Source organism: Helicoverpa zea, chromosome 9, assembly GCF_022581195.2.
Source record: "Helicoverpa zea isolate HzStark_Cry1AcR chromosome 9, ilHelZeax1.1, whole genome shotgun sequence".
In the NCBI taxonomy this organism is placed as follows: domain Eukaryota; kingdom Metazoa; phylum Arthropoda; class Insecta; order Lepidoptera; family Noctuidae; genus Helicoverpa; species Helicoverpa zea.
Genome location: NC_061460.1, coordinates 39,588 through 57,962, shown reverse-complemented (window position 1 = coordinate 57,962; position 18,375 = coordinate 39,588). Strand labels below are relative to the sequence as shown.

At 43.6% G+C, this 18,375-nt stretch overlaps 1 protein-coding gene and 1 pseudogene across 1 annotated transcript; one reads left to right on the top strand and one right to left on the bottom strand.

The window, feature by feature from the left end:
- Window positions 1-1,491: 1,491 nt before the first annotated feature.
- Window positions 1,492-2,866, bottom strand: LOC124633055 (annotated as a pseudogene).
- Window positions 2,867-7,650: 4,784 nt separating this feature from the next.
- Window positions 7,651-11,382, top strand: LOC124633387. Its single transcript, XM_047168582.1, has 2 exons — window positions 7,651-8,239; window positions 8,689-11,382. The coding sequence occupies exon 2, from the start codon at window positions 8,698-8,700 to the stop codon at window positions 11,008-11,010; it is 2,313 nt and encodes a 770-aa protein (XP_047024538.1). The 5' UTR covers window positions 7,651-8,239; window positions 8,689-8,697; the 3' UTR covers window positions 11,011-11,382.
- Window positions 11,383-18,375: the final 6,993 nt, after the last annotated feature.

Sequence of the window (18,375 nt, the reverse complement as noted above, 5' to 3'; positions counted from 1 at the left end):
AGCCTAAGGACTTGAACCACTTCATTTTGTATGGGAGGGATGTTTAAGTGCATTATATTATTGTCAATAATTGTCAGAACGAGTCGCAGAAGGTGTCTGTGCCCATATTTTTCAAGTTTATTGAAAAAAAAAAGATTATATCAAATGATAGCTAAATGATAGCATATCCTAAGCTTCATTTTTTATTATGGGCAAAACATTGTGAACCACCGGAGAACGAAGATATGACACTTGGTAGCGTGGCACAGCGTATGGACTTGAAACACTTCATTTTGTATGGGAGAGATGTTTAAGTGCCATTATTATTGCCAATATCAGTCAGGACGTATCACAGAAGGTGCATGTGTCCATATTAAAAAAAATACAGGCAGCATTCACAACATAAGGTGTACGTATTCCGCCGTTTCAGTGAGTCTAACCGGCATAACCAATAATATCCATTTGCACATCAAATGATAGCTTATACCCTAAACTTCAATTTTTGTTATGGGTGGAACATTGTTAACCACTGGGGAAGGAATATATCAGTCCTGTAAGCCTACGACTGCCTATGGAATTAAACCACTTTGGCACGTATGGTATATAAAGAAAACCTACCTATCTTCTTATTATAAATAACGTAGCTTTTCCACCACTGAAAGATTTTTCAAATCAGTTCAGTCAAGTCCGTAGCCCATTTCATGCAAATACTTGTCGTGAGTACTTGCATGACATCATCTAATGGCCAGGATAATACATCTTGCTTTGAAATATAATCCTATGGAATTGGAGGTGTGCTGGCATCAAGCTATCATCATCAATGACTGTCGACTGTCCTGGCTAACAAGCCTGATGTGCCATATGATGAGAACTCTGTGAAAGCTGATAAACAACTTAAATAACTTTAGTCTAAGAATACTGATTAAAACCCTCATTTATCTTTGCGGACCTGACCACCCGTGCGGTTTTTTTAATATATTATTATATTCAAAGATAGAGTGATTGAAGAGGTAGGTTTGTATGTGTAATAACATCCGTTAAATAGTGAGTAAATTCTGTTTTCCCGTGCGAAGCTGGGGTGGGTCGCTACTTTTCTAATAACTCGACAACCCAAGGCCGACTATCCTGGTGCCGCAGAACGAGGAAATGCTATCTCCAATAATGGAAATAGTATACGGTGGTAGAAGTAAAAGTTTTTATGTTTTGTTTTGCTATTAAAACAATTATGCGTAGTTAAGACCGATTTTTATTGATAGTCTACCCTAGGCTTATTTAAAAAAGTGATAAGTTGACGAAAATACATCATACAATGAATTTTTCTAGTATGGATTTTATTTTAAACAAAAAAAAATCGGTGCAAAAAGTATAACTCTTTTGTGCCCGACTGTACTTATTTCCGGTAGATTCTTGACATGAACCGTTTTATTTCAGTAACTATAGGGTATAAGCAATAATATAATATTCATTAGAACTTTATTGGTTATCAGGCCAGGGTTCATACAAAATTGCCCATCATCCTTTCTTTTTGTTTTCCAAGGTCCCTATGAGACCTCCCTGCTCATCCGACAATAGGTTTGAACAAGTCTTCTTATGAGTACCAGCAAGGTCTTTAATTTCTTTATGCAAGTTAAAGCTATCGTGCTTTCGCATGAGCTCTTCGATATGCTTACCTTTATTTTCATAAAAAGACTCACGGGTTATTCTTATGCGTTTCCTTATCCTCTTGTCTAATTCATTGTATTTAGTCGGATTGTTCTTAGATATCCTGCGTTCTTGCATCAACTGTAGAATATCGGTAGTCATCCATTGCTGCTTCCTGATTTGCGGAGATGGCTGAAGTAAATTTTGACCAATATTCCTGATGGTATCCTGAAGTGCGGAACATATCTCAGTCGTGTTCGACGGCTTGGCTAACTGTTTATCTGCCCATTCGTTTATGGCTTTTGCAGCTTCTATTCCAATAGTGGGTTCTTTTAAGTTTTTCACATCTATACGCGTACAAGGTTTTACTCTGCGGATTTGTTTAAATTTGCATTGCAGTGTTGCCACTACAGGGTTATGATCGGATTTTATATCAGCTCCAGGGTAGGTTACAGCGTTTTTGATGGAGTTTTTAAACCTCATGTTTATCATTATGAAATCAATTTGATTACGAATTAAGTGTTCTGGTGTACTTTTAGGTGATGTCCTAGACGTCGTGGTGGTAATTTGACCAGGTCTTTTTCTTGGAAAAATTCTATTAAAGTGCCACCTCTTTCATTCCTTGTACCAAGACCATGTCTGCCGGTAACGCCTGGTACGGCCAGAGACCCAACCTTCGCGTTCATATCTCCCATAATTATATTTATTTCGTGTTTTTTTTATGTACTGAAGAAGCGTTTCTATTTGACCATAAAACTCCTCAATTTCAACCAATGCTTTGTCCGCCGTAGGGGCATATAACTGTATAACATTTATATTAACCGGTTTTGCGTTTAATTGAATGAGCATGGCGCGGTTTGATGAGGGTACAAAGTTTGATACTGCTTTCGAGATTTCTTTACTCAAGAGAACTCCTACACCGTGATGATCAGATGTTTGACCATTTCCTGAGTAATAAACAGGCTTGTCCCGACCATTTTGTTTCGCTCAATCCTAAAATACCAATTTGAAGGCGATCCATTTCCATTATAATATTGGTAAGCTTGCCATGTGTTTTCATTCCTCTCACATTCCATGTAGCCATTTTTAACTTTTCTTTTCTGAGCCCTCCGGGGATTCTTCGCACCCCTGTCCCATTTAAGGGACGCCGGAGACTCGGGGCCATTCCTTGTGTTGTATTCATTTGAGCTGATTTACTAGGGAATTATTATGATGGTGGTATCCCGTTGCCTTCCATCATCGCAGTCTTGTGACCATCGTGCCGTAGTGGCTGCACTCACGAGTTTCCGATACAAGCCCTTTAAGCTATTCTAGCCTTGTCCTTACATCGGTACTGAGGATGCTACTTCCCAGCCTCAGGTCATAATTACTACCTACGCTTTTATGACCAAGCTTTCCTCTTCCGCTGGTCCTGCCGATTTTGTTGCCTGAACATTTTCGCCACTTCCATCGTTGAGGACTTCGCCCGTGACCCTGATCATGGGATTCGCATTATACCTTGCGAAACTAGGTAGTTTATGTTAATTACTTAAAACCTACCTACACCTAATTAATGCTAAGGGAGGGCAGGGATTTCGGGAACAATAAATTGTCCCCGCGGAATTGGATGGGGTGTTTTATTTGGATAGGGAAGGTGGTTTTAGGAGGGGAGAGGGGAATGGGCGTCCGGTACCCGCACTCACCGATCGGAAAATGACAATAAATGCCACCTCCTCACGATCTTCTGTGCAGGCGTGGTACTTTACCCGGCTCGAGCCAGCCCATCTACGAGCCGCAACCACGAATGGCATTGGCTAGGCTCTCCCACCACATAGAAACCGCTCAGATGCAACTGAAACAGAATTTTAATGAAACCACTAGAATAACACCATCCTCAAGTTCATGACATAGACATGGGTATTTTTATTTTATGTATCTATTTGAAGAGAATCTCATTTGACAGACCGACAGAAAATTAAGTAGATAAGTAGATAGTAGACAGTAAGAAATATTTAAATCTCGCATCTGAAAAAGAAAGCAATGGATACCATTATTCTGCCTACTCTACCTTACGGTTGCCAAAGTTGGACTTTAACAAAGGCAGTTATACATCGAAACTTCAAACCTTCCAGCGAGCAATGGAGAGGAGTACGTTAGGAATTAAACTTCGAGACCGAAAAAGAAGCGTAGATATAAGAAAATGCACTAAAATAATAGATGCTGTAGAACTAGCGTGCAAATTGAAATGGCGATGGGCAGGACACGTAGCTAGAGCCACAGATGGACGCTGGAGTGAGAAAGTTCTACAGTGGTATCCTCGCGATGCACCACGCAGCCGGGGCAGACCCAGACGTCGATGGTGCGATGATATTGTGGCAGTGGCCGGCCCTACCTGGACTAGAATATCACAAGACCGAGATGAATGGCATAAGATGCAGGAGGCCCTCGCCCTAAAATGGGTACCCAATTAAATTAATACAAAAAGGCTTGTCGAAGCTTCGCGTGACCAGAGGGTTGGCTTGTTTTTTGGACAAAGAATTAGCATTGTCATTCAACGTGGCAATGCAGCCAGTTTCCTGGGCACGTTTCCGGGGGACAGCGATGCGGAGGAGTACTTCGACGCCTAACCTTCAGCTGGTTTTGTTTTTACCTGTCGGGGCTGCAAGAAGCTTTGGCGATACCCGTGCCCTCGACAACAGGTAATTGGAGGCAACACCGAGTAGGGTTTTTAAGCCGGTAAGAGTCCGACACACCCCTCCTCCTACCCCAGGTGGAGTACAGTCCATGAGGATTTTCCCCCTGTACGTAAGGGAAGTATATAAGGAAGTTCAAAAGTGGATTAAATAAAGAACCAAGGCCCAAAGCCGCCGAAGGCGAAGGTCCAAAAACCAGGGCCCAAGGACAAGGCCCAGGATTAGATTTTTTTTTTTTTTTTTTTTTTTTTTTTTTTTTTTTTTTTTTCTGCTTTTCCCCGTTCATGAGATCAACGGGACCTTGGTATTCTAAGTTTCTCATTCATGCCAGTTCTCGCAGTTATGCCTCTCGCACTTTCAAGCCTCATACGTTACACATGCATACTTCATCTCTTATTCTTGGCCGGGTGGGATTCCCGCTAATAGCCTATGAATTTCCTACAGGGATGTTACTATCAGGTTTGTTTTTATTTCAATAAGGTAGGTCACACAATTTTGTTTATTTTACATTTTAGAATTTGATATCTTATATTTATACCTTGAGATTTTTAATACTTACTAACTATGTACATATGTATGTTAAGAACAATAATTAGATGACAATGCATATTTATTTTTATGTTTACAATTTTAAAGGTTTATCTAACAATTTTACATTTGCTAGTTATTACAATGTTTACAAAGATTGATAATGACTTACAATTTCTTTATTTAATTGTAGTTTATACAATGCAAATAATTTATAAAGTTTAGATACTTTTCTTATTTTACTTAATAATAGATATGTAACTTTTTTCTTTCAAAACATTAAATTACATTAACTTAAACAATATTTTTAGTCTGTCCATTACATAGGTATTTAATTTAACAATGTCTTAAAGTTTTTGAAATATTTATACAATTTTGTTTGTTAAATTTTTAATTTGTACACTAGCACTTTGTTACAATTTTTATGTTTTAACACATTGCAGTTTTATGACATGAAACAGCATATTTTGTAAAAAGTACCTAGTTCCAATAAGGAAACTACTATCTTATGTATTTTTATTTGAGAAGTTTTAATCCTGTTCTTGTTTCACTTAATAGCAGGCACGCCCCTATCACACAAACTTTCCAATACTTAAGTCTATTTTACAATATGTCGTTTAGGTACTACTTTGTCTTATACAAACCGATGCGTCAATATAGGTAGATGCAAACGTTAACTTTTATTACATTTTATGTTTTGACCATATTTAACGTACTTACAACATATTATATGTAGATAACAATTATTATAATGGAAAGAATTTGTTTATTTATGTACTTCTAACTTACTCAACTAGGAACTTTATGACATTTTAAATCTTACAAAACTTATTGCTTATTAACTTATTAATACTTACTTATTACCTATCTAGTATCATTAACTAATTGTTTACTAGTTTGTACCACCTTTCAAACTTAATTGTTATTATGTCCCTAAACATATACCTACCCCAAAGTTTGAAGCTTATTATTTACTTTGTACCTCTCATTTTAGCTTTCTAATTTATCTATTTACATTGTCCAAGCTTACACTATGTAAATAAACCGAACTTTTATTTTTATTAATACTAGTTTTACTTTCTATTGCGTGCATTAGGGCACTGTATTTAATTCCATACCTTGGCGATTATTGTGTTTTAGTGGAGCTGTATAATTGCTTATATAAGTAATCTATTAGCATTTTTGTCTTGTTATTGATTTTAATGTTACATAAATGTTGCTTTTTCCTACTTGCAGTCTATTATGAGTAAGGTACTATTTCTTAATTTTGTTCTATTTAAATAATACATGTCTAATTTTCTTAGTTGTATTTAAGCATTCAATAACTTTAGTTGAGTTGGTTTGGCTTTTATGCAATTGTTTTAGTAGTTGTATTACTCACTTTTATATAGTCTAATACATTTACGCTTCTGGATAACTTTTGGTAATAATATATATATACTTATTTTATATATATTTATTAACTTTTCTTATACTTTTTACTAGTTTGGGCGTGATTGTAGGTTTGTGAGGTGTGTTGTATGAATGTTTGTGTTTGCGATATACAATATATATATTCACTATATATTTGTTATATCGTTTTTTATCTGTTTTTTGTTTATCCGGTGTCGCTGTATCTGGTTTTACCGATAGTTTGTTAGATTTTGTGTTGCATTCCCGGTTTGTGTTATTGTGTGTCGCGTGAATGTGTTTGTGTGTTGTCGTGTATGTTGCGTGCCAGCCAGTGAGTAGTGAGTCATACATAGGCTGTCGTTTGTCGGGCCAGGTAGTCCCATTTCCGGCGGACGGGGCACTCAGCGCTAAAGGCATTGTGGTCGGTTTTCTGTAACTTCGAGTGCGAACAGTTGCAGCACTGCGGTTCGTTCCCTGCGATGTAGTCTGCGCATTTCTCGCGCAGATGCGGGCCGCCGCAGTGGCTGCACCTGTCCGCACCTTCCATGCAAAATTTCCGGCCGTGTCCGAATGCCAAGCACTTCGTGCATTGGATGAGCGGAGACTGGTCCTCCACTCTGACCCTTTGCAGGTCCAGGTAAAGGGCTCCAGCCTCCACCATCCTCCGCCATATAATGGGTTTTACCTGAACTATGATGTGTGCCGTTTTTGGATTTCTTGTTCTCTTTTTAAACTTAATTGTCATATCCGTGTCCTCTTCCGAAAGGTCCATAAAGATTTCTTTATTCTGAACACGTATTGCTTGTGTTAGCTCTTCGTCGTCACTATCAAGAAATACATCTTTTAAGATGACGAGTGGGTTTTTGTTCTTTATGTTGGAGACTATCAAGCCCTCTCCCCGGCTTTCTATTCTCTGTTTCACTTTGTCCAGTTCGGTTTCGGTATCGCATCCAACGATTATGGTTTGGTTCTTCGCCTTTCGCACCTTGTTTATTTTGAGCCCAGTTTCCCTGGCATCGACTGCCCTCCTCACTCGCCCGAGCACCTCGTCGGCAGTCTCCTGGTTGCCTTCGAGTGTGATCGCCATCGAGTGAAGCGCCGGCCGATGCCCGGGTCTGGCTGCTGTGACGCTGGCGTAAGACCTGTTAAGGGTCTCGCCTGGCTGCCTGCCTTTTGCGACGTCAAGTATTGTTTCTTTGGCTGTTACGACATCACCGGCAATACCGTCGAGCTTCTCGTCGAGAGTAATCTGAGTGCGGCCCACCACCAGGACGCTTTGCGTCGTCTGACTGATGGCCGCCTTAGCCTCGTCGATTTTGTCGACGATCTTGTCGATGATGTCGGACCCGCCATCGTCGCGCAGTGCTGTTTGCTGGTCGAAGCACCAAACCATTTTCTCTTCCAGTTGATTAAGCCGTGTTTGGGTCATAAACAGAACATTAAAATTATGTGTGCGTTGACTCAAACTTAACTAAAACAATGTAAATCAACCATATTTATACTTACAGTTATTTAATATGAGTGTACACCATTAATTTACCAGGTAATTTTTACATTTTAATTATTAGTTTTAAAAATATTAAAATATAAACATCCTTTTTGTACCCCTCCGTGGACCGTTTCCAAACGCGGTTTCAAACTTCATGATCAAAATTAAAATGTAATAATTTACAAATACTAATACATCACCTCTTTTAACCGTTATTAATATAATCAAAATCCATTTTTCCACTGTTATACAATATTTAAATAAAATTTCTTCAAATTATGATACATGAACAATTTGTTATTAGGTCCGCGACTCTTTCCGTGGTCATAATATATACAATGTTTGAATTCTCAATATTTGGAACGCAGCCTAAATTGTTTATTTGAACTGGTAACATTTCAATCGCTGTCAGTTTAAGATACCTTGGTTTCGGTCTGCATGCGCTCCGTCAATTAAAAAACAAAAATTGCTTAAATCAAAGATTATTTCAGTATAATATAAAAGATCATTGCGACTTTTCTGTGACTTCGATACCACGGTAAGTGTTTTATCAAATATTATGGAAATCTATTAACATCAATTGTTATGGGACGCCATTTTTACAAGCATTGCTTTTTAAATTCTAACCTAAAATTTTGACGTGTTTTTACGCTTGATTTGATTGATTTTCTCATCCGTGGACAAACTTTTCCGTAGACAGTCACTTCTGTGGACGTAGACTTTTCTGTGGACATTGACACGGAAAAGACTGTGTCCACAGAAGTGACATCTATTAAGACTAAAACTTGCTTTTTGCAAACAAATTATGTGTTGAACAGCTAGAGCATTTGTTTTTGTTACTTTGCATAGGATATTATGCCATGTATAATATATTTATTGTCATGTTTATTATGGGACTTTTTTACCAATATTGTGTTGCATTTACGTGTTATGTCTTTTTTAATGCTTGGCTTGGTGTGGGTACATGGTTCATTGTCATTGTTTCAGTAAATTAAAATGCCTAGAAAAAATACACTAAAGAATCTTACTGATGAAGAAAAAAAGATGAGACGGCGTGAACAAAAAAAATTAAGTATGCGTCGAGCTCGGGCTAAGTTAACTGAAGCTGCTGTTGAAGAGATACGCAAACAAGATAGAGAAAGATACCATAAGAAAAAGGATAGAGGAGATATTAAAACAATTGATCAGTTTACACCGAGGCAACAGCGGCAAATAAGAAAAATGTGGCGCGAAAAATCGAAGAAACGGCGACAATTATTAAAGATGCGAAAAGCTACTGAATCACTTATACAAGAAAATACTCCACCGGCAAGTCCGTCTTCCTCACTCTCGCGAGTTGAATCTGGACGTGCAGTAGCTGCCCGAAATAAAAGAGCAAGAAAAGCTGAAAATGAGGCTTTAAAGAAAAAGGTGTTTCAGATGGGGAAGGTAATTAAAAAGTATAGAATGAGAATACGAAGACTAGAAGAAAGAAAACAGAAAGCATCGAAGTCGAGTTCTAGAAATAAAGTCTTGAAAACGGATATAAGAAAAGCTGTGCATGATTTTTTAATAAATGACGAATATAGTAGATTAACTGCAGGTAAAAATGAAACAATAACTAGGAAAAAAAGCAAAAGGCAAATTCGTTTACTAAATGACACACTTTTAAACTTACACATAATATTTAAACTCAAAACAGGATTTAATATTTCATATCAGACTTTTAGGAGATATAGACCTTTTTGGGTTCTGTTTCCAAAAGCAGCTTCAAGAAACACGTGTCTCTGTACGTTACACGAAAATAATGATCACATAATTCGATCACTTCAAAAATCGAAAGTTGTTTCTTACGGATCTGCATCCGATGCCGCTAAGGCATTGTGTTGTAATAATACACTGACTCCTAAATGTTTAGAGAGAGAGTGTCAGAGCTGTCTTTATAAGAAAATTGATTTTAATAACTTTGCCGAAAACGATTATATAACTTATGATAGATGGGTTACAAAAGACGTGGATGTAGTTATCAAAGGTGTACAGAAAAAGTGCAAGAAATGTGTTAAAGAAACTGTTAAAACTACGATAGGTGCGCTAGTGAAGTTATTACATTTAAATTTACCAGTATTCATGCAACATGTAGCTAATATGATTCATCAAATGAGATCAATACAAACATTTAAACAACAATTAACGTCTACCAAAGGCTTGTTGCATGTAGACTTTTCCGAAAACTATAATTGTAAGTATAGTGCTGAGGTTCAGTCGGCTCATTTTGGTGGCTCGAAGCCTCAATTGTCTCTTCATACTTGCGTTTATTATAGCGCGGCAGAATTTCCGAATAATGGTTTCCAAACTACATCCATGTGTTCTATTTCAAAAAATTTACGCCATGATCCTGTTATGATCTGTGCCCACCTTAAACCAATTCTACAGCGAATTAAAGAACTCAGTCCAAATTTAACAGAACTACATATTTTGAGTGACGGCCCAACGACCCAATACCGAAACAAAACTATGTTTCTTTTAATTGTTAAATTCATTAGTCGAGAATTAAATGACGTGACCGATATTGTTTGGCACTATAGCGAAAAGGGGCATGGCAAAGGTGCTCCAGACGGAGTAGGTGGCTGCATAAAAAGGCTGTGCGACAGTTCGGTTGCGATGGGCAAAGATGTGTCTGACTATGACTCACTTATGTTATGTCTAAAAGAGAACTGTAAAGGAATTGAGATCTACGGAATTGGGGATCCAAATATTGAAGACATTCAAGAAATAGTAGATAAAAATGCGATGAAAGCTTATAAAGGGACATTTAAGATACATCAACTTTCTTGGAATCAAAATGATCCAAATATTTTACATGCCCGAAGGCTTAGTTGTCTGTCTTGTGCATCTAATGCTGTTTGCCCGCATTTTGAAATTGGCCAGATAAAGGTTCCGTCCAATAATACACAAACGCATAGTCCCTTGAGTATGGCTGACGCAAGGAACGTTTCTCCGAGAAGTGAAGACACGGCTAATGCTTCTACAATAACTTATAGGTCAGATCAGATTACACCTGATGGAGGTACTTCTCATAATGTCCCATCACGTCCCTGTAAAAGATTTGGTTTCCTGCCAGACTCTGATGATTCAGACGTGTCTTTACCTCTGCAGGATGAGAGATCCAAGTTCCTTTCAGACTCTGATGACTCTGATGTTATTTTTACACCTCGCTATCGTCATCCATTGCCCACAGACAGCAGCAGCGAAGGCGACTTCATTGTACGACCTAAGCAGTCTCAAAAACCTTTTGTCGATCCCTACACTGATAGTGGCGATGACGAATAAAACAATATGATATGTCTCATTATGTTTATTTCTATATTATTTTACGTTCAGTTTGGTTGACATTATGTTTGATTTAAGTCAACCGAAAATAAATCCCTTCTGTGGACATAAATTCATTATTTTTTCAAAACGAGAGGATTGTTTATTTTATGACATTTTTTATGTGAAGATGATTAATACAGCCAGATTGTTGTAATTTTAATAAAACTCTTTTATTTAGTTTAGAATTATTTAGACAAATTACAACTTTTGTCTTTTCTGTTGATTGTGAAGTCTTTTCTGTGGACAGTTATAAATTAAAATATTGAAAAACTAATTAAAATCAAAGCTTTGATCTCTGAGAATATTTTTATTATAATTATTTTATGTTTCTCAAAATAAATGCTGATTCGAACCAAACAAAATACGACTTTGATTTTATTTTTATTTTTGAAACCCAAGTTTGTTTATGACCCGTTTGCAGTTGGGACTCCACTTCCTCCAGTTTTTCGAGCATGTAACCCTCATTTCTGGGAGGCCTGGCTAGTGCTAAAGCTGGTGTTCGTTCTTTAGTTTCCAGGCCGGTCACTCGCTTGCTAAGCTCGAACAGGATACGCAGACATTTATCTGATCTCTCCTCCAGGAAGGTCTTGATGTCCTTCCTCATTTGAGGGTACTCTTTGACCTTTGAGGGAATGTCCTCAAAGGTCTTCATCACTTCCTGAAGGAGCTCGTCGTTTGTTTTTGCCCCGTAATCCTGTTTTTTGTATATTGCCATGTTGTCCAGCGACCTCCTGTTTCTGTCTGGTCTGCGGATAAAGGTTAACGCAGCGTCCTGCGCTGGAGCGGATGGAGATGAAGGGGTACTGGAGGAGGTGCCCGGCTTGGGGTGTAAGCCGGAGGTTGTCGGTGTGCGATACATCTTGTTTATTTTTGTGTAACGTGTATATGTTGTGTGCGGCTTATGTGTGTGATGTGTGTGTGTTGTGTGTATGTGCTGTATGTTTGGCGAGAAGAACGGGGAATGTTGTCAGTCTGACCCTGTATAGGGGGGTCAGAGTCGATAATAGTGTAAAAACTGTACAGTTAGTTTAGGTATCAGTTGTACCTGAAGTCGGTTTGTGGACTATGTTTTAGCTCTTAAACGCCACCGGTTTGTCATCAATTATGTATAAAACCAAATTATAAGAAAATAAATTTTAATTTTAGGGGGGGAGGGGGGAGGTCCAAACTGAGGAGGGGGTTCCTCTTATATGACTTTTGCCAGTGGTGTCTTCGACACCACAAAGGCAGGATTTGAAGTCCAAAATGAGTTATCTCCCTTAGTTTCGGAGATATCGGGATTTGTAGGTTTTATTTAGAGGGTGTGCGGGGGAGGGGGTCCAAACCAGGGGGGATGGACGTTTTATATCCGACTTTAACCGTGGTGTCTTCGACACCACAAAGGCCGGATTTGAGGTCGAAAATCGTCTATCTCTCCTAGTTTCCGAGATATAACTAGCTTAAACACAGAACCTCCCTCCGTTATGTCGGATAAAATTGTAAAATTTGTAAAATTATTTAACTACGTTTCTACTGAACCGATTTCGACGTGTGTAGGCTTGTTAGAAAGCTCTCGTCGGTGTCTTTCTATGCCGCTTTAAATTTTTATTAATTTATTTTTCCCTTTAAAACTACCCTAACATAAACATAAAAAAAAATCGAATTTTAAGCCGGGACGTGTTATTTAAATTTAATTATTGAAGAAGTCTATTTATTAGGGTTGCAGTGTTTATAACGAGGGTTTTTGGGTAAGAACATCCGAATAATATTTAAAAATTTAACCCCTATGGTTAAGTTAAGACTTGTAACTTTAGGGCTGATTTCTACCCTGTTCCAGGGTGTTTTTGTCAATTTTTTCGACGTGGGGGTTGGTTTTTCGCCAAGCCCTTTACAATGGTATATTTGAAAATGAGAATTTTTTGTTATTTTGGAAGTCGATTTTCGATTCGCGATCTCGTAGATAACCTTGTTTTGCGGTTGATGCCGCTTGTAAACAAAATTATCAAAAAATCTAGCGACTCGAAAAACACTCCAAAAATTTCAAACTAAAAACTAGCTTATAGCTTAGAGTCTTAACTATCTTAAAATCTAATTTGCGTCTACGCGCAACCACGTCTTCACCCTCTTCTGAGGGGTGTTCTCCGTGCCACCCTCCCGCAACAACCGCAAAGTGGTTTGTTTTTATTTAAAAAATAAGTTAAAGTAAATTTTGGTGTTATAGTCCGATATAGGGCTAACTGAACTACAATTTTGAAATAAGTTTTTTGAATTTGATTAATAGGGGGGGGTTTTAATTTCGAAAGTAAAGATTTTGGAAAATATACTGTAATTTAAAATTTCAATTTTGACTTAACTACCTTGCCGAAAAATCTGAAAATTTGGGAAATTAAAGTTAAGGTAGTCTCTAATATAATAGTAGTGTAAAATTGGGGGGTCGTCGATCTTATTTTGCGGGAAAATGGCACTGAAAATGGTACTAAATTTTTCGACCTTTGAGGGGCTGTAGCTCCGTCCAGGGTGGTCCGATGGTCTTGATCCGGGTGCCAGGAGACTCGCCTTTCAAAGACGCGTCTTTTGATATAAGACACGCCTTTCCAGCTGTGCTGGAAGTAAAACCATGTGGCACGTGGTAGATGTTTTTCCGGGATTACGTCGGCGATTTTTCACCGGAAAAATCCCGGATGGTGTCCAGTGGACGGGGCTCGTCAAGCCGGTTGTTTTGACCCCAAAAAAGTGGGGGGTCGTCGATCTGGTTTCCGCAGCGTTTCACAAAAACACCAAAGATCACGGTTTTTCGAGCACAACTTTCACGCACTTTCTCCGATTTCCGGGCGGTTTTCACTATTGTGTTCTCCTCACTGAGACGCGTACGAGGATATACAACACTTGTATATTTACGCGAAAATAAATAATAAAACAAACGGGGTGAGCTAAATAAAACCGTTTAAAAAACCCATTTTCCCGATTTTTAGCAACGGAGCGTGGAAAAAACGTGGCGCTCGCGGTGGTGGCTGCCAGCAGACTCTCCCCAGGATTAGATTAGGTTTGCTCAGGATTAGGTTAGGTTTGCTCAGGGTTAGGTTAGGTTTGCTCAGGGTTGTACGTGCCGGCGATATACGCGCCGACGCCACCGGACTCGGCGTAGTATGGGTTCGGTGTCCTGTTGCGTCGGCAAAGAAGATAGCCGATAACGGCAGATTGCTGGTGGGCTGGGTATCAGCGAGAGTTAAGCTCCTGCAGCCCCGGGCTTTGCGGTGCTTCCGGTGCCTGGAGAAGGGGCACGTCCGAGCAAAGTGCACTGCTGAAGTTGACCGTAGTGACCTTTGCTATCGCTGCGGTCAGCCCGCCCACAAGGCGGCCCAGTGTTCCGCGCCGCTCAACTGCAGCGTGTGTTCGGCTGCAGGGAAGCCAGCGGGACACAAATTGGGCGGAGGAGCCTGCGGCGCACCTGCCAGCAAGGCCAAGAAGAAAAAGAAGAGCTCTAAACCTGCCGGGGAAACCTCGCCGCCCCCGCAGGCTAGTTGCTCCGCGGCCGACTCCTGGCCCAGGACCATTGCCGAGGGAATGGAAAGTCAATAATGGCTCAATTCCATTTCCTCCAGGGCAACATTAACCACTGTGCCAGAGCTCAGGATCTTCTCCTTCAGAGCATGGCAGAGTGGTCGATTCACGTGGCTGTGGTCGCCGAGCCATACTTCATCCCCGCTCGAGATAACTGGCTGGGATGCGCTGACGGTTTGGTGGCCATTATTGGTGAGACTCTGAGCGACCCGTCTCGGGGCCGCGGCTGGGTTGCTGCGGTCTCGGGTGGCATCGTCATTGTGGGGGTGTATTTCTCCCCCAACAAGAGTCTCGCCGACTTTGAGGGTTTCCTTGTCGAGTTGGGCGCCGTCGTAGGCCGCTATCACCCGCGTCCCGCACTGGTGCTCGGGGATTTCAACGCCAAGTCATCGGCGTGGAGATCTCCGGTCACTGACCCTCGGGGCGAGGTTCTAGAAGAGTGGGCGGTGACGACTGGTCTGGTCGTCCTGAATCGGGGTTCAGAATACACGTGCGTGCGGCAGCGGGGCGGGTCGATAGTGGATGTCTCGTTTGCGAGCCCCTCTGTCGCCAGCCGAGTCCGCGACTGGCATGTCGCCGTGGAGGTGGAGACGCTGTCGGACCATCGGTATATCCGGTTCGACGTCTCTGCCCAGACCGTAAACGGCCGCCATCCAACAACCCCGATTAGCGACGGCCCGCGCTGGGCGCTTAAGCGCATTGACAAGGAACTACTCGAGGAAGCTGCCTTAGTCCAGTCCTGGATTTGGGAGTCGACGACGGACGGCCCCATCGACGTCGACGCGGTGGCGCTGCGGTTTCGCGGGGCGATGACGCAGATCTGCGACGCTTCCATGCCCCGTGCCCGCCAACAGTCCGCAAGGCGCCAGGTGTACTGGTGGACTGATGAAATCGCACGGCTGCGTGTCGAGTGCGTTGCGGCTCGCCGCGAGTACACACGATACCGGAGACGACGTCGAAGGAATCCCGTCGAAGAAGACGCGCTGTATGAGGTGTACCGCGCGTCCAAGGAGACTCTGTGGCTGGCCATCGGCGACTCTAAGTCGCGTGCCAGGGAGGAGCTGCTGGGGTCTCTAGACCGGGACCCGTGGGGGCGCCCCTACCGATGGGTACGCGGCAAGCTACGGCCCTGGGCGCCTCCACTGGTACAAAGTATGCAACCCCAGCTGCTAGAGGCGGTGGTATCGGCCCTCTTCCCTGAGAGAGCGGAACACGTTCCCCCGGCGATGGCGTCGCCCCCAGCCACAGGTTCTTCAGAACAGGAGAACACCGATGTCCCCGAGGTGACGCAAGCAGAGACGAGAGCGGCCGTGTCGCGACTTCGGGCTAAGAACACAGCGCCGGGACCCGATGGAGTTCCTGGTCGAGCTCTCGTCCTGGCCCTGAAGGAGCTGGAGCCCCAGCTGAGGGGGCTCTTCACGGCTTGTCTCGAGCAGGGTCAGTTTCCCAATGTGTGGAAGGAGGGGAGGCTGGTGCTGCTCAGGAAGGAGGGGCGCCCCGCGGACTCGCCGTCCGCGTATCGGCCCATAGTGCTGCTCGACGAGGCGGGAAAACTCTTTGAGCGCATCATAGCAGATCGCCTCGTCAGCCACTTGTGCAGAGAGGGGCCGGATCTGGACGACAACCAATTCGGTTTTCGTCGGGGGCGCTCCACCATAGACGCCATCATGCGCGTGAGGGCCCTGGCGGAGGAGACTGTGTCCCGGGGTGGGGTGGTGCTGGCGGTGTCCTTAGACATCTCCAACGCATTTAACACCCTTCCCTGGAGTTGCATTCGGGAGGCTCTCAAATACCATCGAGTTCCTCCCTATCTCCGCCGTATAGTAGGGGCTTACCTGGAGGGCAGATGCGTCAGTTTTCGGGGACGTGACGGTGCCGGTCGGCACCTTATGTCGTGCGGTGTTCCGCAGGGATCGGTCTTGGGACCCCTCCTGTGGAACATCGGCTACGACTGGGTGCTAAGGGGTGAGCTCACACCGGGCGCCGACATGACGTGTTATGCGGACGACACGCTTGTCACTGCCCGGGGGAGCTCGCACAGGGAAGCGACGTTGATAGCCACAGCTGCGGTATCACAGGTGGTGAACCGCATCCGGCGCCTGGGCCTGGAGGTGGCCCTAAACAAGTCGGAGGCCATCGTGTTCCATGGTCCCCGACGTGCTCCGCCGCCGGGATCACACATCGTGGTCAGCGGGGCCCGGATCGCTGTCGGCCCCACCATGAAGTACCTGGGCTTGGTGCTCGACAGCCGATGGGAATTCGGGCCTCACTTCCGGCGGCTGACGCCCAAGCTGATGGGCGCTGCGGGCGCGCTGTCATCGTTGCTTCCCAACTTGGGGGGACCGAGCGCCGCCTGTAGGCGGTTGTACGTGGGAATCGTGCGGTCCATGGCCCTATATGGGGCCCCCGTGTGGGCGATGGACATGACGGCCGGCACGCTCGCCATCCTGCGCAAACCGCAGAGGGCGATGGCCGTCAGAGTCATCCGAGGGTACCGCACGATTTCCTACGAGGCGGCTTGTGTCCTGGCCGGATCCCCGCCCTGGGACCTAGAGGCGAAAGTACTCGCGTCATTATACCGATGGCGCGAGGAAGAGCGGGTACGGGGCTCGATGCCGGTGCAGCGGGAGATCGAGCTGCGCCGAGAGGAGCTCCGTCAAGTCCTAGTGGCGGAATGGCGGCAAAGGCTGATGCGCCCTACCGCCGGCCTTGCTACCGTCGAGGCGATCCGGCCAGTACTCGACGACTGGCTCGGGAGAGGGCACGGCTCCCTGTCATTCAGGGTGACGCAGGTACTGTCGGGGCATGGGTGCTTCGGCAAGTTTCTGTGTCGCTTAGACAGGGAGCCGTACGCTCGGTGTCACCACTGCGTCCATTGCGGGGAGGACACGGCGCAACACACGCTCGCTGAGTGTGTAGCTTGGGAGGAGCAGCGCCGTGTCCTCACAAACGAAATCGGAGACGATCTGTCGCTGCCGGCTGTGGTGCGGAGGATGGTCGGCAGTGCAGAGTCGTGGGACGCGGTGGTTTCCTTTTGCGAGGACGTGATGTCGCAGAAGGAATCTGCGGAACGGGAGAGGGAGATTTTGACTCCCTTCCCCGGTCGCAGAAGGCGCACCGGGCGCAGGAGAAGGGCGGACAACGCCCTCTTCCGCCCCCCATGAATGGGTTCAAGGGCGAGGGACTTGGGGAAGTTCCCGCCCCTACTCAGTGGACCCGAGGCGGTGGCACGCGCGTGTGTCGACGCGTGCCCCTGAGATGACGACGAGAGACGGGGTAGGCGAACACCTCACTACCCCGTGCAAGAGACGAGGCCCGTGCGAGGGCCAGCACTAGTATGGGGCTGCGGAAGAATCTGGATTCCCGCGGCCCCGCGCACACGTGCAAGGAGGACACAAGGGGGTTTTAGCCGGTAGGAGTCCGGCATACCCCTCCGCCTTTCCCCAGGCGGAGGAAGTCCATGAGGATTTCCCCCTCCCAAAAAAAAAAAAAAAAAAAGGTTTGCTCAGGGTTAGGTTAGGTTTGCTCAGGATTAGGTTAGGTTTGCTCAGGATTAGGTTAGGTTAGGTTAGGTTAGGTTAGGTTATGTTAGGTTAGGTTAGGTTAGGTTAGGTTAGGTTAGGTTAGGTTAGGTTAGGTTAGGTTAGGTTAGGTTAGGTTAGGTTAGGTTAGGTTAGGTTAGGTTAGGTTAGGTTAGGTTAGGTTAGGTTAGGTTAGGTTAGGTTAGGTTTTTTTTTTTTTTTTTTAATTGAACTTTGTTTTCAGTTTATTTAGATGTGTTTT

What these genes read in the sequence shown, in the direction of transcription:
- LOC124633387 (XM_047168582.1), top strand. Translation starts at nt 8,698, where the DNA reads ATGCCTAGAAAAAATACACTAAAGAATCTTACTGATGAAGAAAAAAAG.